The sequence below is a fragment of the Oncorhynchus keta genome, chromosome 22 (assembly GCF_023373465.1).
Source record: "Oncorhynchus keta strain PuntledgeMale-10-30-2019 chromosome 22, Oket_V2, whole genome shotgun sequence".
NCBI lineage: Eukaryota > Metazoa > Chordata > Actinopteri > Salmoniformes > Salmonidae > Oncorhynchus > Oncorhynchus keta.
In genome coordinates, this window is record NC_068442.1 from 33,152,865 (window position 1) to 33,179,536 (window position 26,672).

Here is a 26,672-nt window from a genome sequence, read left to right on the forward strand (position 1 = left end):
CATTTCTCTACGGCTGGCCATGCTTTCCTCCTGGCTACCCCAACCCCGGCCAACCTCTCCATACTCCCCGCAGCTACTTGCCCAAGCCTCCCCAGCTTCTCCTTCACCCAAACAAGATAACAGATGTCCTGAAAAAGCTGCAATACCTGGACCCATACAAATCAGCTGGGCTAGACAATCAGGGCCCTATCTTTCTACACTTATTCAACACCATTGTTGCAACCCCTATTACCAGTCTATTCAACCTCTCTTTCGTATCATCCAAAATTCCAAAAGATTGGAAAGCTGCCGCGGTCATCCCCCTCATCAAAGGGGGAGACAGTCTAGACCCAAACTATTACAGACCTATATCCATCCTGGCCTGCCTTTCTGAAGTTTTCGAAAGCCAAGTTAACAAACAGATCACCGACCATTTCGAATCCCACAGTAACTTCTCCGCTGTGCAATCCGGTTTCATAGCTGGTCATGGGTGCACCTCAGCCACGCTTAAGGTCCTAAATGATATCATAATTAATAATAATAATAATAATAATAATAAGTTTGCACGCCCAATTTTTCAGTTTTTTATTTGTTAAAAAAGTTTGAAATATCCAATAAATGTCGTTCCACTTCATGATTGTGTCCCACTTGTTGTTGATTCTTCACAAAAAATACAGTTTTATATCTTTATGTTTGAAGCCTGAAATGTGGCAAAAAGTTGCAAAGTTCAAGGGGGCCGAATACTTTCGCAAGGCACTGTATATCAATGTCTCTCTTGCTGCTGGTTATTCTCTGATCCACCTCTACGCAGACGACACAACTCAACATCAGGCCCTTCTTTGGACACTGTGTTAACAAACCTCAATATGAGCTTCAATGCCATACAACACTCCTTCTGTGGCCTCAAACTGCTTTTAAATACTGGTAAAACTAAATGCAGGCTCTTCAACCGATTGCTGCCCGCATCCGCCCGCCCGACTAGCATCACTACTCTGGATGGTTCTGACTTAGAGGATGTGGACAACTACAAATACCTAGGTGTCTGGTTAGACTGTAAACTCTCCTTCCAGACTGACATTAAGCATCTCCAATCCAAAATTAAATCTAGAATCGGCTACCTATTTTGCAACAAAGCCTCATTCAGTCATGCTGCCAAACATACCCTCGTAAAACTGACTATCCTACTGATCCTTGACTTCGGCGATGTCATTTACAAAATAGCATTCAACAATCTACTCAGCAAACTGGATGTAGTCTATCACAGTGCCATCCATTTAGTCACCAAAGCCCCATGTACTACCCACCACTGCGACCTGTATGCTCTCGTTGGCTGGCCCTCGCTATAAATTTGGTGCCAAACCCACTGGATCCAGGTCATCTATAAGTATTTGCTAGGTAAACATTGTTTTCTGAAAAAAATGACCATTGGTGCCAAACCGGCTGTATAATATGGCAATCAACGGTGCAAATACCCCTCCCAGCTATTCAAATCTTGCCTACTTCCATAGATGTATTTTGATAATCCATCTGGTGCCAGATCACAGGCTGTTCTCAACACATTATTCAGTTTCATTGATAGGTATCAGACATCTAAATAAAGGACTGCTGCCAAACCACAACAAGCTCAATTACCTGAAATGTTCTACTTTACTATCAGCTGTGAGAAACACCCCACTCAGCACCCTGAACCTAACCTGAACCAGTATGGCTCTTAGAAAACTGCTGGGGCCATATAAAGACCAACAACTTACTGTACTATTTGGGAGCACACCTCGGTCTGATATTACAGCACATATCAAGCATGGTTATGTTGCGGGGGTCAGTGTGCTGCTAAAAGCTTAGCTTACTCCACTGTCCGACTGCCCCATACTGGGCTCGAACCACTGATCTTCTGCTTTGCAACACATGTGACCGCCCTCCTTGACAACATGTAAACAAAAAGTAACTTGTGCTTGGCTGCATCAGCGGCACTTCAAGCTAGCTGTGGAGTAATGCAGTTATGTTCTTAACTCTGCTACAGTTCCTCAGCTCCCATTAGCAGTTCCATCCAGTCTGCCAACAATGAAGAGATAGGGGTCCAAGAGGAAAGGTTGGTGTCTCCATGTCCTCATATGTATCCTCAGTCATCGCCCTCCCCCTTCTATGTTTCTTCATGCTATAATGGCCAACCCTTGAGGTTTGAAAAAGGCTTGGTTGTGTCCCGCTGGACACACCACATCATTTCAACATGGACATTTGGGTAATACTTCGTTGAGACGTTTATTAATGAGATTTCAACCTTTATTCACCCACTCAAAAAGACAGCCAGACGTTTGTTGAATTACCAATGTGCTATCACTATGCTTTCAACGATCTAAAAACACAACCAAATTCCCAATCAAAAACTATGTCTGATTTTTGGTTTAGTTGTCACCGCGCTTTCAACCATTTAAAAGCAAAGTTCAAATGGGAATGCAATGTCAGATATTTTGTATGGATAGAACAACTTAATGTGCTTGATTTAATAGCACAACCAAATGACCTGGATGGATTCCAGTTGAGATTACATTCAAAGTACATAGGGCAAGTGATCAATACTGTTTGAGATACTGCACAGATATTTATAGCAATTACAAAAAATCTCCACAGACCTGTATCCTGCTATCTTGAACATGCAGGCTTCTATGATTACATAAGAAGACATTTACAGTCACAGTAACCTCAACATGTGGCCATGGATCAGTGGAGGCTGATAAATAGAAAAACTGAGGAGGATGGGAGACCCACGGTATAGGCGTGGAACGCACGGAGATGTCAAAGTGTGTTGCAAAAACCGTCAAAGAGTAATTATTTTAACATAAAGCATTTAATAAAGACATTTATAGCACAATATTAAGGGGAATGGGAATGAGAGGGCTACTTACACCGTTTTAGGAAGGGATCACAGCAGTGATTGAATGAGGGTATGAGGAATGAGTTGAGGTGTTCAGAGGCTTGACTTCAGTGCAGTACAGGACTTGACTGGGAAGAGAAAAAACAATAACACAACACACTACACAGTTAGACAAAAGAGCTAAGAATGACTTAGTTCAAGCAAGGAGTAAAATCATTGATGTGTAATAACGTGATTGTGTATGTGATTGACTACATACAGTAATGAGAGAAAAATGATAGGGGTACTCACAGTGCTTAAAGAGGAAACATTAAATGTAACAGTGGATGATCGGGCACATGAGACGTGGCTTCAGTTCATGTCAGGAGAGAGTTGACAATGGTAGTGGATTTGAATGGTCATCACTTCTTAAATCAGGGAACAGGAGGGGACTTACAAATACATTCTATTAATGTATATTGAAATACAAATACATTCTATTATGCGCCACTGTAGGGTTAAACAACAAGTTTGTCCATGAAGTTAAACAAAGACAGCGCATCTCGCCTGCCTGACACATCAAAGTATCCCAAGAAACGTTCCTGAAAAAAGCCCTGATCATTCACATACCTGACGATAACTGACAACAGCAAGCAGACTGGTGGCACCATAGGTCCCAGAGTTGGGGGCAATTTTTTTCTGTCAAGCAACCTTATATTTGGACTAGATAAGGTGGGGGATTTCCTCTACCCAGACACAGAAACAACAACTGATAGACAATAGAACTCATGGGCCTGAGCCTGCTTTATGCATGATTGCATCATGCAGGCCTATGCAACTGTAGGCCTCATGACTATTATCTTGATTGATTCATCCCAGTTAATAATGTTGGATTGAAAACGTATAGGCAGCCTAGCCAGTCCAATTTTGAATATAAACCAAATTTGATCACATTCACATTTTCTCCTGACACACAAATGAAATATAAATACATAACGTTAGCATTTAGTTACCCTGACAAAATGGACAGAAAATGGATGCATCTGCTCTTATTAGTAGCCTACAGTTGATCAGACAAAAAAATGGTCTCGTTTTCATCCCATATAGCAAGTCAAATCTCAAATGTTTAGGTGTAGCCTAGGCTACAGCAACATTTATTTAATGCGTTTTTGCTTGTGTCTGTCTGGAGTGATCATGTGTTATCATCTTTGCTAAATAAATACTGGAGGAAAGTGGAAAGCATACTTGAACGAGCAATGAAAAAAAATGTGCTGCGTCAACCTCTCTCTTTAATATAACTTCTAATGGATGATGCAATGAAACTATCAAATCATTCTGAATTGATTTCGACATCCCAGAAAAGACAGTAGAAAGTTCCATATGTTCAGCAAGTAAAGTATCGTAACGTGCAATTACCGCTACAAGCTCATTGTGGTTGCACTTGTTAGCGGAACATTCCTACGTCGTGTCCTCTTAAAGCCAATTATTGCATGCCCAAAAACTCAGTGGTGTTGATAAACTGCTTTAGAACATCCCTGTTTCTTCTCACTTCCTCGTTGTGTTGCGCATTTTGAATACGCAAACCTTCGTCATGATCGATGCAGCTTTTTCCCAGAAGCTTGAATCGTATATGCTCCCTGCTTTTGCCGTTTAGCTGAACGATCGATGTTCTTCAAGTCACTGTGCCCCTCTTTCGCCCAAGGCTCAGACGTTCCAAAAAGCAGGCCAGGGCAGCAAAACAGGCGGATTGATAAAAGGCTCCCTGTTAATGAGGGACCAACGCCCTCACCTTTTCATCTTACTTCATGAAACTGTTATCAGGCAGAGGTTGAGTCTCGTTTTATTCACACCTTTTCCTGTACCCCAGAGAATGAAAGTAGTTCAACAAGAATACCCCCCATAATGTAAATCCTCATCAATCTACACACAATACCCCATAATGACAAAGTGAAAACAGGTTTTTAGAAATGTTTGGATATTTGTTGCTAATAAAAAACAGAAATACCTTATTTACTTAAGTATTCAGACCCTTTGCTATGAGACTCAAAATTGAGCTCAGGCGTATCCTGTTCCCATTGATCATCCTTGAGATGCCTCCACAACTTGATTGGAGTCCACATGTGGTAAATTCAATTGATTGGACATGATTTGTCCAATATTATTATTATTATATTATTATTTATTATATTATATTATTATTATTATATTATTATTATATTATTATTATATTATTTGTCAAGGCACACACCTGTCTATATAAGGTCCCACAGTTACAGTGCATGTCAGAGCAAAAACCAAGCCATGAGGTCGAAGGAATTGTATATAGAGCTCTGAGACAGGATTGTGTCAAGACACAGATCTGGGGAAAGGGTATCAAAAAAGGTCTGCAGCATTGAAGGTCCCCAAGAACACAGTGGCCTCCATCATTCTTAAATGGAAGAAGTTTGAAACCACCAAGACTCTTTCTAGAGCTGTCCGCACGGCCAAACTGAGCAATCGGGGGAGTAGGGCCTTGGTCAGCGAGGTGACCAAGAACCCGATGGTCACTCTGACAGAGCACCAGAGTTCCTCTGAGAATTGAGAAGCTTCCAGAAGGACAACCATCTCTGGAGCACTCCACCAATCTGGCCTTCATGGTAGAGTGGACAGACGGAAGCCACTCATCATTAAAAGGCACATGACTGCCCGCTTGAAGTTTGCCAAAAGGCACCTAAAGACTCTCAGACCATGAGAAACAAGATTCTCTGGCCTGATGAAACCAAGATTGAACTCTTTGGCCTGAATGCCAACTGACATATCTGGAGGAGAGCTGGCACCATCACTACGGTGAAGCATGGTGGTGGCAGCATCATGCTGTGGGGATGTTTTTCAGCGACAGGGATTGGGAGACTAGTCATGATCGAGGCAAAGATGAACAGAGCAAAGTACAGAGAGATCCTTGATGAAAGCCTGCTGCAGAGCGCTCAGGACCTCAAACTGTGGTGAATGTTCACCTTCCAACAGGACAACGACCCTAAGCACACAGCCAAAACAATGCAGGAGTGGCTTTAGCACAAGTCTCTGAATGTCCTTGAGTGGCCCAGCCAGAGCTCGGACTTGAACCTGATCGAACATCTCTGGAGAGACCTGAAAATAGCTGTGCAGCGACGCTCCCCATCCAACCTGACAGAGCTTGAGAGGATCTGCAGAGAAGAATGTGAGAAACTCCCCAAATACAGGAGTACCAAGCTTGTAGCGTCATACTCAAGAAGACTTGAGGCTGTAATCACTGCCAAAGGTGCTTCAACAAAGTATTGAGTAAAGGGTCTGAATACTAATGTAAATGTGATATTTCAGTTTATTTTTAGTAAATTTGCAAAGATTTCTAAACCTGTTTTTGCTTAATAATTATAGTATATTGTGTGTAGATTGATGAGGGGAAAAGGACTAATGAAACAAAATGTGGAAAAAGTCAAGGGGTCTGAATACTTTCCAAACACACTGTAGATACATCTCCTTCAAATGTTGACATTTGGTTGCACTGACAACCAAACACAATTCAATATCCAGTTAAAGGATGGAACCAAATAAAATTTAACTTTTAGGCACTTTAAATAAAGTTAATCCTATTCTTTAACTTAGATTTTTGGTTGAGATGGCGACATAAATCCAACATATTCATTATTAACGTAAATATTACATTTCAAATCAACCAAATCTTGAAACCCTAGGCCTATATGTATTGTCTATTTTTAGTTGAAGTTTGGATTTAATTGAAACAATAGCTGTTAATGACTTCGCAAAAGATATATATAGACCTTGTATCACTAAACTATAAGGCACAAGGGTGGGTATATGGCCAATTTACCACGGCTAAGGGCTGTTCTTATGCACAACTCAGAGTGCCTGGAAACAGAACTTAGCTGTGGTATAGTGGCCATATACCACAAACTCCCGAGGTGCCTTGTTGCTTTTATAAAGTGGTTACCAATGTAAAATAAGTGTTTTGTTATACCCGTGGTATACGGTCCCCTATAACACAGTTTTCAGCCAATCAGCATTCAGAGCTCAAACAATCCAGTTTATAATTCATGTTGTATGACTTATAAAGTAAAGTTACATTTCATTTGCTCTGTTAAACGTACCCTTTGCAATGACTTCGATAGCAGTAAATCTATTTATTTAGTAAGGGATCTCTCAGTAATCATTCTCACGATAGCACATAGGTAGTAGTCAGTGACAAATATCAAAGCTAAGCAGAGCTGGCCTTAGTTAAAACCCTGGATGGGACACCAAATGGATAGCTGTAGATAGATTAACTATCCAGTAGGAGGTGCTGCTCATCTTATTCTCTTTTTTTCTGATAGTGGATATAACATTGAAGATCTGACCTTGTTTCAAAGGTCAAAATGAAACATATTTTATACAAAGTTTGTTTGTGTTGAAAACATGTTACCTTCAAATCAACAGCTTACATTGACTACTTGATCTCAAGTGTCCCTAATTAGTAAGTACCAGTATTAGAGATGTTTCTTTGCTGCGCTCTGGCATTCAAGGGATATCATTGCAGTTCTATACTCTATATTGGAGTATTGGACTGCATAATGCACCTTGCTTGCTTACCTCCTTCTGAAGTGCCTTATTCATTCCCTTGGAGATGGCTTTTCTGTGAACAGATAAGTTGTATTTACTCTACACTATATGCCACAGTATCTGCAGTGGTGTACAGTTGTAGGCCTACTTCCACTAGAGGGAACTCTACACTAGACAAAGGCAAAATTATAGACATGAAGCCACACCAAGTTTTCTTTTTTAAGTCAATGTAGTGCAAAACATAAACCGAATGAGTAACATGTATTTTTCCTTGTTCAATGGTTGAACTTCATGTTCATTTTCATTGTTGAGTTTTTCTGGAAAATTTTACAAGACTTGTCTTTAGAGTAATATCATTGCTAGGGAGAGAGGGAGTGCCCTCATCTTTGTGGGGAGACTTGAAAGAGGTTGAGGCAAGAGGGATTGGGTTAAATGCATTAGACACATTCATTGTGCAACTGACTAGATATCCACTTTCCCTTACAAATGATCTATGTACTGTAATTCATTAATTGTCAGTGGGCATGCTATTGTTTTGCTGTTACCCCCAAGAGGAAGAGGGCGGATCCCATTCTGTCGTTTAATCCGATTGGTCTATTAGTTGTCAAAATCGCACCCAAAGATCTACTTTTATTGGTTGTTGTGCTGAATTGCATAAAATAGATTGCCGGAATTGGGTAAAGAAACATACCACTGGATATGCATTTTTTCCTGATTTCCCACCTCAGACCGAACCCAGTTGCAGACTGGAGTGAAAGGACCTCAACTACTTAGAGTAAAATCATGGTTTAATCAATCAACCAGAAACTATACACTTCTTGGATTCCCGTTTAACAACCATATGTATGTGAGTATGCAGTCAATTGTTATTAGGCTACTTTGCAAGTGTTTATCTGGATGTTGGCTAGCTTGTCATCTGAATTCTTGACAGAAGGAGTAACTAGGTGGACATCGTTACTTCAGCTAAAGTTTGTTTGCTAGTTAGTTAGCTGGCTGGCTAGGTAAATTAGCTGTTAAACTTATTTTCATATATATAACTAGCTAGTTAGCTTGACAGAACATAGGGTTAAACAGGATTCTTTGATACAAATTGGTTGTACTCTAGAAATAGGAGAAAACAATGTAACGTTAACGAGTTAGCTAGTTTGCTAACTGGTTATCTAGTCCTTTGGCGAAACCATCGATAATTAGCTAGCTAGCGTTAACGTGCAAGGCCTGACCAGATTTTTCTGAAGATATTTTGGGGGGCTAAGGCTGTCAGGTTAGCTTGCCTTAACAATGTGAGCGTTTCAATTAATTTCGCTATCGTCATAATCGGACTTCATTAGCTAGCCTACAATGCAACGTTTATTGGAATGCCAGCTTTGATGTCATGACATGATTCCACATGTGGCTTGTGTTCAATTGTCTGAAGGAAATCAAAGCAATCTAACTAACCACGCCACCCTTTGTCTTGAATGCAACTTTTTGTACTTTTATAGGAGTTTTACAATTTAAATTGATTCACTCAACAGCTGTTTTAGCCTAGGTGATACTTCGTTAACGTGTTAATTATTTAAGTTATTTGTTTGAAAGTAGCCAGCCGCCCACCACCCAGGATTTCAATATGATTTATCAGCGTAGTTATATCTTGCTGGCTGGCACATAGGGGTGTATTTTGATGTCTCTGTTTAATAATAATCATAACACACTAAACGACATGGTTGATTTCCATTCATAAATAAGTTTGAATAAACAAATGTTATTTGGCACCCTACTGAGACGTTGAAAGCAAAATGCATAATTCCAGGGCTATAGCATTAATAGGCTAGGACAAACTGGGACCTTGGTGACTAAAATAACTTAAAAGTTAGGCAGTGAAACAAAATAGCTTTATTAGACTTAGTTGTGGAAAATAAGTTCATTTACAATGACAACTTTTACAATTAAAATCTTCATTTTCCAAGTCACACCAGACCAGACACATTAATAAATTCATCCCACTTTAGATGGCAGATTCAGTCCAAAATGTAACTCTTTGGCTTTTCTCTCTGGTCCATCTGGAAGAGGATGGCAAAGTGGCCTCCAAAACAATTGTTTCTCAGCCATAAAGGATTAACTCTTCTACTAAGAGAAGAATTTTAATCTTTGAAAGCTTCTGGCTTGAAGGTCCCTGACTCCCTGGAGCTGTTCTTTCAAACACTTTTTCATTAGACTCACTCACTGGCTTGTCAAAGTAGCGTGAGGGTTTGAACCCACATGCCCTCAGTTGCACAGACACCAGCCATTTCCCAATGGGCCATGTAGAGTCCCTACGGATTGATAGAAGCTCTTGGTTATTAGGACTGCAAACCAGCTGGTGATCCATTCAGCATCACAAATGCAGAGAAGTTCCCTGCTTCAGACTCCTGAACCCCCGGTTCTCCTCCATCCTCCCTGTGTCTAATAAAAAGGAGTAGCACTGGAATACAAACACCATGTGAAAAGATCCTGGAAAGGCTTTTAGTCAGAAGGGCTGAGATGTTTACGGTGGGAAGAAACAAGATGGGGAAAATGGGGACTTTTTTTTCTAAGTTGCCTATTGGTAATCTAATTAAGAGGCCCCATTCATGTGTGAATGTCCTGGAAGTTTGGTATTTAGTCTCACAGAGAATGATTCAGCATCGTCCTGATCATGCTGGGCATGACTGGCAGTTATTATTGGCAGTGATAGCTGATTAACAGGTTCTATCTCCAGGCCATCGGACTGCTAAACAGTCATCATTAGCTGGCCTCCGTCCAGTACCTTGGCCTGAACCTTAGACACTGTCACTAACCGGCTACCACTCGGTACTCTATCCTGCACCTTGGACTGCTGTTCTATGTACATAGTCAACACTGCTCACTTAAATGTTTACGTAATGTTTTACCCACTTTATTTATTTTATGTATTCTAGTCATTGCTCATCCTATATGACTACTGCTGTACACAACTTTTCTAGTCATACTGTCTATACACACACACACACCAGTCACATATTTATATTGCGGCCTCTGATATCGCTCATTCTGATATGTCTTAATTTTTTAAGTTGAACTTTTGTTTATTGTATTTCTTCATTACTGCACTATAGGACCTAGAAACCCAAGCGTTTTGCTGCACCTGTGATAACATCTTCAGAACTGTTAGCCTGACCAATAAATGTTTATTTGAGTAACATAAACCACCATCAGAACTCCTTTTGTGGTTCCCTCGCCTAAGTAAATCAAATCAAATGTATTTATATAGCCCTTCGTACATCAGCTGATATCTCAAAGTGCTGTACAGAAACCCAGCCTAAAACCCCAAACAGCAAGCAATGCAGGTGTAGAAGCACGTACCAGCTCACAAGCTGCATAGCATTTTTCCTGACTACATAAAATATCACCCAGCCCTAATCAGACCGGCCTCTTGAGGGAGCATTTTTTGGGATCTGATGCTGCCCCCCCCAACCCTCTTCAGTGGTATTTGCTGGTGTAATTGGTACAGGACAATCGCACTGCTTTGCATTTACTAAATTTCATGGTTTGCTGTGTGCCCCATCTTTTTTGTGACTGACCTGCTGCATTGTGTTCCCTGTCAACCTGACATTTTTAAATGCCCTGCTGATGTGTGTATGCCTGTCTGTGCCCTCCAACCTGCCACAACTGAACCAAAACCTGTCTGCTATGGACCCCAAACTGCATGTCAGCACACGCATACTTGGGCTGCTACTATTAAAATTAAGTTCCTGAAACAGGGCTTTTATATACTCATCTGTTTCCATGCCATGTAGTTAAAAGAAGACTTGATCCTTTTGGGATTGGAGTGTTGCTATGCGGTAGAAGTACTAACAGTGATTGAGCAGCAGTGTGCACCCCATGATATTGGATGTCATAAGGTGGATGTCATAAGGTGAATGCACCAATTTGTAAGTCGCTCTGGATAAGAGCGTCTGCTAAATGACTTAAATGTAAAATGTAAATATTTCCCCTCTGTTGAAAAAGAAAAGCATTCTAATGAATATTGAGTGAAATGTCTGCTTGTCTTTTATTTTATTTTTATTTCACCTTTATTTAACCAGGTAGGCTAGTTGAGAACAAGTTCTCATTTGCAACTGCGACCTGGCCAAGATAAAGCATAGCAGTGTGAACAGACAACACAGAGTTACACATTGAGTAAACAATTAACAAGTCAATAACACAGTAGAAAAAGGGGGGGGGAGTCTATATACAATGTGTGCAAAAGGCATGAGGTAGGCGAATAATTACAATTTTGCAGATTAGCACTGGAGTGATAAATGATCAGATGGTCATGTGTGCAAAAGAGGTGTGCAAAAGAGCAGAAAAGTAAATAAATAAAAACAGTATGGGAATGAGGTAGGTGAAAATGGGTGGGCTATTTACCAATAGACTATGTACAGCAGCAGCGATCGGTTAGCTGCTCAGATAGTTGGTGAGGGAGATAAAAGTCTCCAACTTCAGCGATTTTTTTTATTTTTTATTTTATTTTTTATTTATTTTTTATTTTATTATTATTATTATTTTTTTTTTTTGCAATTCGTTCCAGTCACAGGCAGCAGAGTACTGGAACGAAAGGTGGCCAAATGAGGTGTTGGCTTTAGGGATGATCAGAGAGATACACCTGCTGGAGCGCATGCTACGGACGGGTGTTGCCATCGTGACCAGTGAACTGAGATAAGGCGGAGCTTTACCTAGCATGGACTTGTAGATGACCTGGAGCCAGTGGGTCTGGCGGCGAATATGTAGCGAGGGCCAGCCGACTAGAGCATACAAGTCGCAGTGGTGGGTGGTATAAGGTGCTTTAGTGACAAAACGGATGGCACTGTGATAGACTGCATCCAGTTTGCTGAGTAGAGTGTTGGAAGCCATTTTGTAGATGACATCGCCGAAGTTGAGGATCGGTAGGATAGTCAGTTTTACTAGGGTAAGCTTGGCGGCGTGAGTGAAGGAGGCTTTGTTGCGGAATAGGTAGCCGACTCTTGATTTCATTTTCGATTGGAGATGTTTGATACGAGTCTGGAAGGAGAGTTTGCAGTCTAGCCAGACACCTAGGTACTTATAGATGTCCACATATTCAAGGTCGGAACCATCCAGGGTGGTGATGCTAGTCGGGCATACGGGTGCAGGCAGCGATCGGTTGAAAAGCATGCATTTGGTTTTACTAGGGTTTAAGAGCAGTTGGAGGCCACGGAAGGAGTGTTGTATGGCATTGAAGCTCGATTGGAGGTTAGATAGCACAGTGTCCAATGACGGGCCGAAAGTGTATACAATGGTGTCGTCTGCGTAGAGGTGGATCAGGGAATCGCCCGCAGCAAGAGCAACATCATTGATATACACAGAGAAAAGAGTCGGCCCGAGAATTGAACCCTGTGGCACCCCCATAGAGACTGCCAGAGGACCGGACAGCATGCCCTCCGATTTGACACACTGAACTCTGTCTGCAAAGTAATTGGTGAACCAGGCAAGGCTGAGATTGGAATGACTTCACTAATCGAATGCTCTGTGGTATATAATGGTTTGAAAGCTCTGAATTGGTTTATTAATTACTGTTAGTGTTTTGTGGACTTTGATGACAAGTGGGAGAGACTGTTTTAAAAAGGGATGCCCTGTGTTGACTGACCATTATTAATAAACCGGCTCAACTGTAGATTTGCTGATATGCTATGAAACGTGCCAGGAAGTCTGCTTAATGATTTTAATATGCATGTAGGCCATCGATAAGACATAACATAGGCTAGGAACTGTATCTACTACAATTTAATAAATAGGATTTGGTTACTTTGAAAGGTTGATTTTGAAAGGCTTTCCCACAGGCTATGCTTTACTCAGGAGATTCATTAAGTGGCTTGAATGTGCAATTTAGCTGAGGGGCGCATTCTGGCCGCATTACTCTGTGGGCCTTCTCTGCTGTGTGTGTGTGTGTTACGCACTCCTCTATGAAGAGGGAACGCAACACCCTGCTACAACTAAACTCTCCGTGAAGTGAAAAAGGTATGGACTGTAGGTGCAAGTAAGAATGACAACAGGCAGAATGTGGTACCGTTTACAGAGACTTTATTCCTTTACACGCTAATATGGGGAAAAGGGGCTGGACGGAAGCAAAGAAAGTACATTTCAAAGCCCCCCCCCCATCTTACCTGCCTACCCACTACTTACCTAATTTAGCACCACCTGGTGCCCTAACCAAAATACAAGGGGGTGGTCCGCCCAGGTCTTACCTAGTGTGCCTAGACCGCGAATATGCTACGGGTATATGTATGCCCGCGGGCCTCTTGCCTAAGCACTCCCTAGGTGCCTTTCCCTTCCCCCCCTGGGAACAAATTAAACAATTTTCACAAACTAAGAAACAAAGGACATCATAAGCTCTATCTGAGCAACAAACTCACAAAACATACCAACTCTCAGCAATGAACTCCCAGCAAAATCTCTAGCAAAATCTCTCTAGCAAAATCTCTCCCTCCTGAACAGAACACTGGCATTTATATAGCTTCAGAATGAATGGGCAATTGGAAACAGCTGCGTCTTGACGAAGGTGCGGGGTCAGCTCTCCAATTAGCCATGGAGTCGACCAATCAGCTGCTTGAGGGATTTCACGAAGCCATTTCCTGAAATAAACACATGCAAACACACAAACTACAACACATAAACTGGGGAACGTAACTGTGTGTGTGTGTGTGAGCTCTATTAATAAAAAATGCTGAGACTGCTGAATAATTTCAGACATCAAGTGATGTCATAATGTTGTACCTACTAAGCATGGTTCATTTACATGAGTGACTTTGAAGAATAAAAAAAAAGCACTTTAAATAGCCTAACCAAAATCATAGGCCTAACTTGTTTGGTTCAATAGGCATATCCACCATAGGATGATCCATTTCTGCAATTAGGCTTAGAGGTGTTGTAATAGGCATTATTCCAATGTAGGAATGGCATTCAAATAAGCAGCACGTTATCACATGATCTAGATGTTGCCTAGTAATTGAATACATTTCCCCCAGTTGTCTATGATCAGTTGGATAAATAATACTTTTTTTCTAATTATATTTTAAGTCTGCCCTTAACTTTGGGCCAATGAGTAGATGTAAAGAATCTGTTAAGTTGATTTGATTTAACAATAAATCCCCATTTGAGCTCAACTTTAGAAGAAAATTGTATGTTGGGAAAAATATCCACCAGTCTGTTTTGCATCTCATTTTCTGTTTTTGTTTTTCAGTAGTTGGAGAAATTAGGACAAGCGACTCCCTGGATGTCTCTGAAACCATGTCAGTCAGCGTCCATGAAAACCGTAAGTCCCGGACCAGCACGGGCTCCATGAACATCTCACTGTTCCATAAGCCCTCACATCCAGACAGCGTGCTCACCCACCTCAACACCCTCCGCAAGCAGTGCATGTTCACTGATGTGACGCTGTGGGCGGGGGACCGCTCCTTCCCCTGCCATCGGGCGGTACTGGCCGCATGCAGCCGCTACTTTGAGGCGATGTTCAGTGGCGGGCTCCGTGAGAGCCTGGACAACGAGGTGAACTTCAGAGACAGTGTGCATCCAGAGGTGTTGGAGCTGCTGCTGGACTTTGCCTACTCTTCACGTGTCATCATCAACGAGGAGAACGCAGAGTCGTTGCTGGAGGCGGGAGACATGCTGCAGTTCCACGACATCAGAGACGCTGCTGCGGAGTTCCTGGAGAAGAACCTGCATTTGTCCAACTGCCTGGGTATGATGCTACTGTCTGATGCCCACCAATGCAAACAGCTGTATGAGCTCTCCTGGAGCATGTGCCTGGTGCACTTTGAGGCGTTGCGGGACACAGAGGACTTCTACGGCCTCAACAAAGACAAGCTGCTGAACCTGATCCTCAGCGACGAGCTGGAGATCGAGGACGAGCATATCGTGTTCAATGCTGTGATGCGCTGGGTGCGCTACGACCTGGACGGCCGCAGAGACGACCTCCCTGAGCTGCTGGGTGGAATCCGCCTGGCCCTGCTGCCCTCTGAGTGTCTGATTGAGGCGGTGGCCTGCGAGGAGCTGGTGATGTCAGACAAGAGGAGCCGGCAGATAGTGGAGGAGGCTATGCAGTGCAAGAAGAAGATCCTGCAAAACGATGGGGTGGTCACCAGCCCATGTGCCCGGCCCCGCAAGGCAGGCCACACGTTGCTCATCTTGGGAGGACAGACCTTCATGTGTGATAAGATCTACCAGGTGGACCACAAAGCCAAGGAGATCATTCCCAAGTCGGTCTTGCCCAGTCCCAGGAAAGAGTTCAGCGCCTGTGCAATTGGCTGTAAGGTCTACGTGACTGGGGGGAGGGGTTCTGAGAACGGGGTGTCCAAGGATGTTTGGATCTATGACACGGTCCACGAGGAGTGGTCTAAAGGAGCTCCCATGTTGATAGCACGGTTTGGCCATGGTTCAGCTGAACTGGAGAACTGGCTGTATGTGGTGGGTGGCCACACTGCCATAGCAGGCATCTTCCCAGCCTCCCCCTCAGTCTCCCTCAAACAGGTAGAGCGGTATGACCCACTCACCAACAAATGGACCATGATGGCGCTGCTCAGAGATGGTGTTAGCAATGCAGCTGTGGTCAGCGCCAAGCTAAAGCTGTTTGTGTTTGGTGGTACCACCATACACAGAGACAAGGCCTCAAAGGTGCAGTGCTACGACCCTCTAGAGAACCGCTGGGCCATCGCAGCAGAATGTCCGCAACCGTGGAGATACACAGCCGCTGCTGTTCTGGGCAGCCAGATCTTCATAATGGGCGGAGACACTGAGTTCACCGCCGCCTCCGCCTACCGCTTTGACTGTGAGACCAACCAGTGGTCTCGTGTTGGGGACATGACTTCTAAAAGAATGAGCTGCCATGCGGTGGCCTCTGGGAACAAACTGTACGTGGTGGGGGGCTACTTTGGGACGCAGCGCTGCAAGACGCTAGACTGTTATGACCCCACGTCTGATAGCTGGAACAGTATAACCACAGTGCCTTACTCACTAATTCCCACTGCGTTTGTAAGCACCTGGAAACATCTACCTGCCTAGCAAACATGACATGAACAAGGAGTGGTCTCCAGAAGTGGGTAAGTGTTAGATTAATTTAGTTCTTATGTGTTCATTAACCAATTTAAAATACTCTGTCATAATACCATGTACATTGGTTTAAATACCTCACATTTTGTCATAGCGTCTTGAATGCCCCTCCTTCTCTCCGACAAGGACAAAGCTGCTTCTAAAGTCCATTCCAACCCACTAGCGCACATACATTACACACTATATCTGGATTATCTCCTGAAGTCTCACCACAGTATATTACCACTTGACAATTCCAGTCCCCCCCCCAGATACGGAAAACTCTCGCTCTCGCTGTCTTATTTTATCTCCACAGGGTTATAGCCGGGTCGGTTCAAACAGGTTAAGGATTCTCTTTGCTTACTTTAGACACATACATTCCTCCTTCCACAATGGTTATCATTTCCAATTACCCCTTGTCCATGCCACACAACCTCTTTCTTATGAACTAACATTATTCATCAGATATAATAAAACAGGGTAGAATTCAAATAGTTATAGTTAAATGTATACATTGTAATCCTTTGAACATATTCATGGTGCACTTTCCATAAGATGTGTACTAAATTTCCCCAAATTCTGATTTTTAAAGGCTTTCAAGTGTTGATATGTACGCCAAGCTTGTCTAAATTCTGCTTTTTAAAGTAGAGGTCAAACGACAGCCCTGTAGTTTTCAACGCCGATACCGATTATTGGAAGGCCGATGCCGATTTTTTTTGTTTATTTATTTATTAATTTTTTTACCTTTATTTAACCAGGCAAGTCAGTTAAGAACATATTCTTATTTTCAATGACGGCCTGGGAACAGGTAGGTTAACTGCCTGTTCAGGGGCAGAACGACAGATTTGTACCTTGTCAGCTCGGGGGTTTGAACTCACAACCTTCCGGTTACTAGTCCAACGCTCTAACCACTAGGCTACGCTGCCGCCCCAATTGGTCGATTAAAAAAAAAATATATATATATATTTAAATAATAATTAGATATAAATAAATAATGATAATTACAACAATACTGAATTAACACTTATTTTAACTTAATATAATACATCAATAAAATCAATGTAGCCTAATGAAACATGTTCAATTTGGTTTAAATAATGCAAAAACCAAGTGTTGGAGGAGAAAGTAAAAGTGCAATATGTGGAGAAAGTAAAAGTGCAATATGTGCTAACTTTTCAGTTCCTTGCTCAGAACATGAGAACATATGAAAGCTGATGGTTCCTTTTAACATGAGTCTTCAATATTCCCAGGTAACAAGTTTTAGGTTGTAGGATTTATAGGACTATTTCCCTCAATACCATTTGAATTGCATTAACCTTTGACTATTGGATGTTCTTATAGGCACTTTAGTATTGCCAGTGTAACAGTATAGCTTCTGTCCCTCTAGTTAGCGCGCGCTAACGAGCTAGCCATTTCACTTCGGTTACACCAGCCTCATCTCGGGAGTTGATTGGCTTGAAGTCATAAACAACGCAATGCTTGACGCACAACGAACAGCTGCTCGCAAAACACACGGAAGTGCTGTTTGAATGAATGTTTACGCACCTGCTTCTGCCTACCACCGCTCAGTCAGATGCTTGTATGCTCAGTCAGATTATATGCAACACAGGACACGCTAGGTAATATCATCAACCATTCATCAACCATGTGTAGTTAACTAGTGATTATGATTGATTTTATAAGATAAGTTTAATGCTAGCTAGCAACTTACCTTGGCTTACTGCATTCGCGTAACAGGCAGTCTCCTGTTGTGCAACGAGAGACAAGTTGTTATTGTGTTGGACTAGTTAACTGTAAGGTTGCAAGATTGGATCACCCAAGCTGACAAGGTGAAAATCTTTCGTTCTGCCCCTGAACAAGGCAGTTAACCCACCGTTCCTAGGCCATCATTGAAAATAAGAATGTGTTCTTAACTGACTTGCCTAGTTAAATAAAGGTATAATCGGCAAATCGCCTCCTGAAAATTCAGATTGTTATGAAAACTTGAAATCGGCCATTCCGATTAGTCGGTCGACCTCTAGTTTAAAGTCATTAGGGGAATCCGTATTGTATTTTGTGTGCTGAGGAGAGGTGTGGCTACTCAATGAAAGGGGTAGGGACGCACGATATATCGGTGAACATATTGGAATCGGAACATGTTGGAACGTGCAAAACCAATGTCAAAGCTGCTGTGCATACCTATATAACATAGGTACATGATTTAATGATTCCACGTAAATGTTTGTGCTCTAAGTGCAACACAGTAGTCCTAAACTAGCCAACAATGTCTGCTGTGTGAATTGAGCAGTCATTTGAAAGAGTAATAATTTCAGCGAGACCACTTGTGCGAAATCGAAATCCGTTAAAGCCAAGATGAAGGAATTCATTGCTCTTGACAACCAACTGTTCTCCGTCGTGGGTGATGTTGGCTTCCGCCGACTTGTTGAGCACTGGTACACACTACCAGGGCGGTATTTTTCAGATGTTGCACTACCGGAGTTACACAGTAATGATGTCACTGCTATTAGCTTCACGACATACATACTATAGAACACTGTTTGTCTTTGCGCATCAAAAAAGATACAGTAGCACTGTCAAAGCTGTACAGAACAGTCTGCAAACACCGGCCACGAATGATGTGTTTACAATACCGCGTTGGTAATAAAGCATTTTGTTCGACCGCAACTTCTGGGGTAGCTAGCTTTAGCTTGGTACCTAGATAGCACCAATACAACCAGACTGAAAACAATGATGAGTACAACCTACAGTCATTCTCATTATTCTTAGCAATGATTTGGAAAAGTACAAACTCTGCAGTACCTGGATGAGGATGGCTTTTGGGAGTGGTAGCTAGTACTATAGTAGCAGTAAAGGCTAGAAGGTTTGTCAGGGGGAAATCGCTGTGCCTCTGTCAGGATCATCAGAGCAGTAAGCCACTCAGACATTTATTTGTGAGCTGCATTAGAGGTTTTCCAGTCAATTGGCTATTAGCCTATTGGAGAACATGCTGGGGCTCAATCGGTTTTACATGGCGTGACCAGAGAGCAACCAAGAGATACTCTAATGGGGGTGGGTGCTGTTCAGTTGTAAAAAGCCAGTAGATCCCAAATGTACCTTAACCCCATTTAAATATAGTCTAAAGTACAGCCCTTTAGTTTCCTAAACTGACATGATGTCCTGTTTTTATCATGAATAAATGAGACCATCGCAGTTATTTACAGTTATGCATGTGCCTGAATTGTGCAATGTTATTTAACCCAATGCTATGGTTCTTATCTGAAAGGTAGGTGAGTGTGTTTGCTGATGCTGAGCTACTATAGTGACATTGGAGTATTGCTGAAAAGATCTTCAAACCCAATAACCCCTGTAGTCTTAATGGATGATGTTGCTACAGGGGACAGGGAGGCTCAAGTCAGTGTCCAGTCATCTACCAGGCTGGTGAGAACAGAAGCAACTAACTTAGTTCACATTACCCCTGTGCTGTGAGCTGAGGTTTAGTCTCCTGTGTGTAATCATTAACACTCACCTTACAAACATCACAGGGCTCCATTTCAAAGGAGCAGATGGCCCAGCTTCATAATTAGCCCCTGGGGGCCAGGCTAGAGGGGCTGGATCCCCAGGGTGGCTGCCCTTCCTCTCTCCCTGACTGATGAATGTGGCAGCTGGGCTGCCTGGGAGACTGTAGCTGGGTGACTCTCTGGTTGTTGTGAAATTGTTAGGTTAGATATTACTGCATGGTCGGAACTAGAAGCACGAGCGTTTCGCTACACTCGCATTAACATCTGCTAACCATGTGTATGTGACAAATAAAATGAGATTTTCATTTGAACTTACAGCTGCTGTTACATCCTCACCCTCTCCACACATTTCCCCCTAAACACAATTTGTTGAATGACAAACCAACTTCCCCTGTAAAGGAGTCGTGAGGTGGTCACACACAGTACAGACACCCACATGCTTTGGTCTGTGAGCAGGCCTGTGTATCCTGTTTCAGTTATTTACTTTATTTTTTAAATATTTATTTTTACAACTACATCAGGTTAAAGGGGAGAGTAGACTACCTGCCCGCATCTAGCCACACTCCACCTGCTATTCAAGTATCTCTCTGGTACTGCCCCTGAACTTTAAGACAGTCTCGACTCCCCAGCAATATGGTTGAGCCATAGTGTTGGACCAAACCAGTGAACAGAAAAGCATGTCAGTACTCAGTAGGCACCTTTTTATGCAAGAAGTGTGTTACCTAATAATTTTAGATTCGACTGGAGCCTCTTGTCAGACATTTTGGTACCCTCTTACACTTAATCAGATGTCAGGGCTTGAAGTGCTCACATTTTAATGAGGACTTTTTTTTTTTTGTCCCCCTGACTAGAAGCCAGCCTGTGAGGACTAGGGTTACACTGGATGGTTTTGGGTGGTCGAATAGGCATGATTATTAATCCAATCCAATATGAGGAATGATTCTATGAAATATAATTTAGGAAATTCGAATCATTGGTCCATAATATTAAGCCTTTGATACTGTTGGTTCGTTTCCTTGTCAATCATTGGTGAAATTAGTCATAATGCTATCTTGAATTAAATCATTAAAACCTTTAATGCAATTGCAGACAAGTTGACAACAGGAACACAGCGCATGTTTCTGAGTAAGTTCTGAAAAATGTGAAAGGTCCCAAGTTATTTTATTAAACCTGTAGTCCAGCCCTAGTGATTTCACTGCATACATTATCTTCTACTCCTGAGACCAAAAACATGCCTACTCAACACAAACTCTTGTTTATATACCTATATAAAAGCTTAGCAGTAAATGTCCAAGTTGATTTTATAGTGGAATGTTTGACTAATCTCTTACACTCCCCTGCAGAGTTCGGTCTTCATTCACACATTTCTCAGAAAGTTTCGTAAGAGGCAGAGAGCCTAAACACATGTGGAACAATACTAAACCTCTATAATGAATATATATTGTTAATCTGTAGTCTAGGACCCTATAAATGTAAGGAGGGTGGGGTCTTAAAACTCCTCCCCTTCTTTTAATACAACATAAGCATATTGATTATTATAATATATCAAACATTTGGTATAGCCCGTATCATGAACCCTAGGTGAACCCTTTTCAATACCAACATGGTAGAAACAGTGTATGGAAAATGTATCTGGAGTACTGATGTGCTTAATTTGGCCTGCCTGTGTGTCTGAAGCAGAGGTCGACCGATTAATCGGAATGGCCGATTTTAATTAGGGCCGATTTCAAGTTTTCATAACAATCAGAAATCGGTATTTTTGCCCTTTTAAAATAATAAAATAACTTGGCAAGTCAGTTAAGAACACATTCTTATTTTCAATGACTGCCTAGGAACGGTGGGTTAACTGCCTTGTTCAGGAGCAGAATGACAGATTTTCACCTTGTCAGCTCTGGTTCCAATCTTGCAACCTTACAGTTAACTCGTCCAACGCTCTAACGACCTGCCTCTCATTGCACTCCACGAAGGAGCCTGCCTGTTACGAGATTGCAGTAGAAGCCAAGGTAAGTTGGTAGCTAGCATTAAACTTATCTTATAAAAAAACAATCAATCAAATTCACTAGTTATTACTACACAGCTATCTAGCTTGTCCTGCTTTGCATATAATCGATGCAGCGCTGGGGGATGATTAAACAAAAGCACATTTGCGGAAAAAAGCACAATCATTGGACGACTGTTCCTGACCATAAACAACCATGCCTTTTAAATCAATACACGGAAGTATATAATTGTGAACCTGCATATTTAGCTAAAAGAAATCCAGGTTAGCAGGCAATATTAACCAGGGGAAATTGTCATTTCTCTTGCGTTCATTGCACGCAGAGTCAGGGTATATGCAACAGTTTGGGCAGCCTGGCTCATTGTGAACTAATTTGCCAGAATTTTACGTAATTATGACATAGATTGAAGGTTGTGCAATGTAAAAATAATATTTAGACTTGGATGCCACCCGTTAGATAAAATACGGAACGGTTCCGTATTTCACTGAAATAATAAACTTTTGTTTTCGAAATGATAGTTTCCGGATTCTGCTAAGTATTTCTGTGTGTTATGTTATAATTAAGTATGATTTGAGCAGTCCGACTGAGTGATGGTGGGCAGCAGCGGGCTCGTAAGCATTCATTCAAACAGCACTTTCGTGTGTCTTGCCAGCAGCTCTTCGCAAGCACAGCGCTGTTTATGACTTCAAGTCCATCAGCCTAATGGCTGGTGTAACCGATGTGAAATGGCTAGCTAGTTAGCTGGGTGTGCGCTAATAGCGTTTCAAACGTCACTCGCTCTGAGACTTGGAGTAGTTATTCCCCTTGCTCTGCAAGGGCCGTGGCTTTTGAAGCAGCGTTACCCATCGCTCCACGAGTGTGGCTGTTGTCGATGTGTTCCTGGTTCGAGCCCAGGTAGGGGCGAGGAGAGGGACGGAAGCTATACTGTTACACTGGCAATACTATAGTGCCTATAAGAACATCCAATAGTCAAAGGTATATGAAATACAAATGGTATAGAGAAATAGTCTTATAAATACTATATTAACTACAACCTAAAACCTCTTACCTTGGAATATTGAAGTCTCATGTTATAAGGAACCACAAACCTTCATATGTTCTCATGTTCTGAGCAAGGGGCTTAAACGTTAGCTTTTTATCATGGTACATATTGCACTTACTTTCTTCTCCAACACTTTGTTTTTGCATTATTTAAACCAAATTGAACATGTTTCATTATTTGAGGCTAAATAGATTTTTATTGATGTATTATATTAAGTTAAAATAAAAGTGTTCATTCAGTATTGTTGTAATTGTCATTATCACAAATATATTTAAAAAATTGGCCGATTTAAAAAAAAAAAAAAAAAAAAAAAAAAAAAAAAAAAAAAAAAAAAATCTGAATCTGCTTTTTTGGTCCTCCAATAATCTGTATCGGTGTTAAAATCATAATCGGTCGACCTCTACTGTGAAGAGTTCTGTAAATTGCTCTCCACACTGACACATTCACCCTAGCTGGGCAAATGAAGCAAATCCGTACGCAAGATACATTTTACATGGTGTTTCTACCATGTTGGTCTCACAGGCTTTGCCCTCCCAAAGCGCTTTGTCGTTTTGAATCTAATGAATGTCCATAGGGAGGACCTATTAGAATGCTCTCTTGGCACAGGGATGATACCTCTCTTTGCTTCGCTGTGTCCTAGGGGTGGATTCTCCTCAGTTCAACATGGTGACTGTCAAAGGCCTGTATCCTCTTCTCATTCCTGACATTTGTTTGTGAAAGTCACCCACAGGGCCTTGAGCTTATGGTTTTTATTGGCCTGAGTGTGGCTTACATCTGACTACGTCCTGTATAGCGTGATAGTGGTTGGTTGTGGGAGGAAGAGGAAAAAATAGTGTTAAAGCTATGTCTGTCTTGCTTGGCTTGGAGATGGGGGTTTTCCAGCTCAGTGGTTAGGCTCCAGAGTGAGTTCAGATTTAATTGAATTACGCCCGAGCAGAAAATAAGGGGATACTATAACATCGTGATCGCTTTCACTCTCAGCAAACTAAAGTAACCTATTTACAGTACTCCCGAGTGGCTTCAGCAGTCTAAGGTACTGCATCTCAGTGCTTGAGGTGTCGCAACAGACATCCAGGTTGTATCGCAACCGGCGGTGAGTCCCATAGGGCGGCGCACAATTATTGGCCCAGCGTCGTCTGGGTTTGGCCGGTGTAGGCCGTCCATTGTAAATAAGAATGTCATTAACTGACATGCTTGGTTAAATTATAAAAATAATACTGTATGAATCAAAGGTCTTCTGCTTCCACCCAATGCTATTATATTTTAAAATATGTTTTTATGAACCTCAGACCCAGAGGCAACTATATAGTGATGGTTGACCATAATTCTGAACAGATATACATTAATGGTGTCTTTCTTTAATGAACCAATCTGCGTTTACCACCGAGACCCTGGGCAATTTGACGAAGTTGCAGAGATGTAGGACAGATGCCCAGCACCCAGTCAGTCATATCAGACATCTGAGCTCCACTACAGTAAATGGTCCTCGGGGGGAGCCTGCCAGGCTGCTACACACCTCAGGCTACAGTCTGCCTTTTCTTTCACCAGAATTTTCCACCGCAAGCAGCCACACTGTAGAGAATACTAAATGGCTGTACTAAATGGGCAACGTTAAACACATGGCCATTTCCTCTGCTTTAGTTTTACTGTTAATGCTTTTTGAGATTGGTTCGGTTTCTGTTCTATATTTTAACACTTTGGTTTCAAAGATAAATTTCAAAAGTTACATGCGCTCTTATGTGGGCTGAATAGTGTAACGCAGAATAAAACAATTAATACTCCCATGATGGTAGTGACCGCTTATCACTTATTAACCATAATTAATTCACATTACTTTACCAAAATGCCTCCGTGTCTATATTAGATTTGTTTCATGACTTCATTATTTCATCTCATCTCTAGATTTCCTGTCTGATCGGGATAGGCTTTTGACTGTTGAAACTGGGCTTAATTTGGCAAGTTGAGGGTTACAAACAAATCTCTTTTCGATATACAGATGTTCAGTTTAGTTTATGCCCATTCCTTGGATTTTTCTAAATTGATGAACAATTCTACCTTGAATGCTGCATGGGCATTAATTACCGCCACATCTGAGTAGGCCTGCGGTTTTATTTTACCAGTCCTGAACCTGTGACCAGGAACATGCTACATAGGTGCAATATCAGAATAAATGATCTACTGCTCGTCTCTTCTGAGCAAAGTCTACAGAGCTGAGATCTATCAGCAAACTTAACATGTGTAAACATTTGTATGAACATAAGATTCAACAACTGAGACGTGAAACTGAACAAGTTCCACAGACGTGACTAACAGAAATGGAATGTGGCCTTAGCCCTCACCCTTCGATCCAACAGGTCCCAAACGTGCTCAATGGGATTGAGATCTGGGCTCGGCGCTGGCCATGGCTGAACACTGACGTTCCTGTCTTGCAGGAAATCACACACAGAACGAGCAGTATGGCTGGTGGCATTGTCATGTTGGAGGGTCATGTCAGGATGAGCCTGCAGGAAGGGTACCACATGAGGGAAAAGGATGTCTTCCCTGTTACACACAGTGTTGAGATTGCCTGCAATGACAAGCTCAGTCCGATGATGCTGTGAAACACCGCCCCACACCACAACGGACCCTCCACCTCCAAATCGATCCCACTCCAGAGTACAGGCCCCGGTGTAACGCTCATTCCTTAGACTATAATCGGGAATCCTCATGCTTCCTTGCAGCATGCCTAAGGCACATTCACGCAGATGAGCAGGGACCCTGGGCATCTTTCTTTTTCAGTCTGTAGAAAGGCCTCTTAGGATACTAAGTTTTCATAACTGACCTTAATTGCCTATTGTCTTTAAGCGGTTAGTGTCTTAATGACCGTTCCATAGGTGCATGTTCATTAATTGTTTATGGTTCATTGAACAAGCATGGGAAACAGTGTTTAACCTGTTATGGCTGCATCCCTTTTGTTCTCAATTTCCGCCTGAAGACACCCTAATCTAACTGCCTGTAGCTCAGCCCCAGAGGCAAGGATATGCATATTCTTGGTATAATTTGAATGGAAACATTCTGAAGTTTGTGGAAATGTTAATTGAATGTAGGAGAATATAACACAGTAGATCTGGTGGAAGAAAAGAGAGAAAGAGCATACGTTTTCTGTTTTTTATTGTTGTAGCATCTTTCATATGTACTAGAATAGGATGCTGGATATAATTTTGATGGATAACACAAGAGGGCAACTGTAGGTGTGCAGAGTTTCAGACTGATAACTTCAGGAATGGGTGAGCTACATGACATTTAGCATGAAGTCACCCAGGTGTCCCACACAAGTTGCCCAAATGTACCCAAGTGGCCGATTTGGTGAAATTACATAACTATATACGACAGTGCAAATAACTATATACAACATATCAAAAAGCAATTCTAACACACACACACACACAAAAAAAGAGAAACATTTTTTTTTTTTTTTTTTACATTTTTTGAAACGGTACACTCTTTGGAAGTCCTCAACACAATATTTTGCTGCCTGTACCATATCCCATAGCAGTCTCTTTCTGATGTAAAGCAGGGGCAAACTGAACAAGTGGTGCAGTTCATGCGACACAGAACACAACGACGCCTCCATGCTGTGCCCTTTTGGCCCTGAGGCACAGTCATGCCTGCAGTAATGAACTGTGGCATATGAA

At 41.9% G+C, this 26,672-nt stretch overlaps 1 protein-coding gene across 13 annotated transcripts in view; it reads left to right on the forward strand.

Moving 5' to 3' along the window:
- Positions 1–26,672, forward strand: part of LOC118401366 (kelch-like protein 25) — a 997,662-nt gene that overhangs the window by 940,928 nt on the left and 30,062 nt on the right. For 5 of the 13 annotated variants that reach the window (XR_008075527.1, XR_008075528.1, XR_008075531.1 and 2 more), the window contains exon 2: positions 14,616–16,470. Coding sequence is in view for 3 of the 13 variants with exons in the window: in XM_035798805.2 (XP_035654698.1) it covers positions 14,663–16,432 (1,770 nt within the window). In the remaining 10 variants the exon portion in view is untranslated. Of the gene's footprint in view, positions 1–7,992; positions 8,250–14,615; positions 16,471–23,638; positions 25,354–25,430; positions 26,172–26,672 lie in introns of those variants that run through there. The other 8 variants (XR_004829241.2, XR_004829242.2, XM_035798804.2 and 5 more) reach the window with 6 other exon arrangements.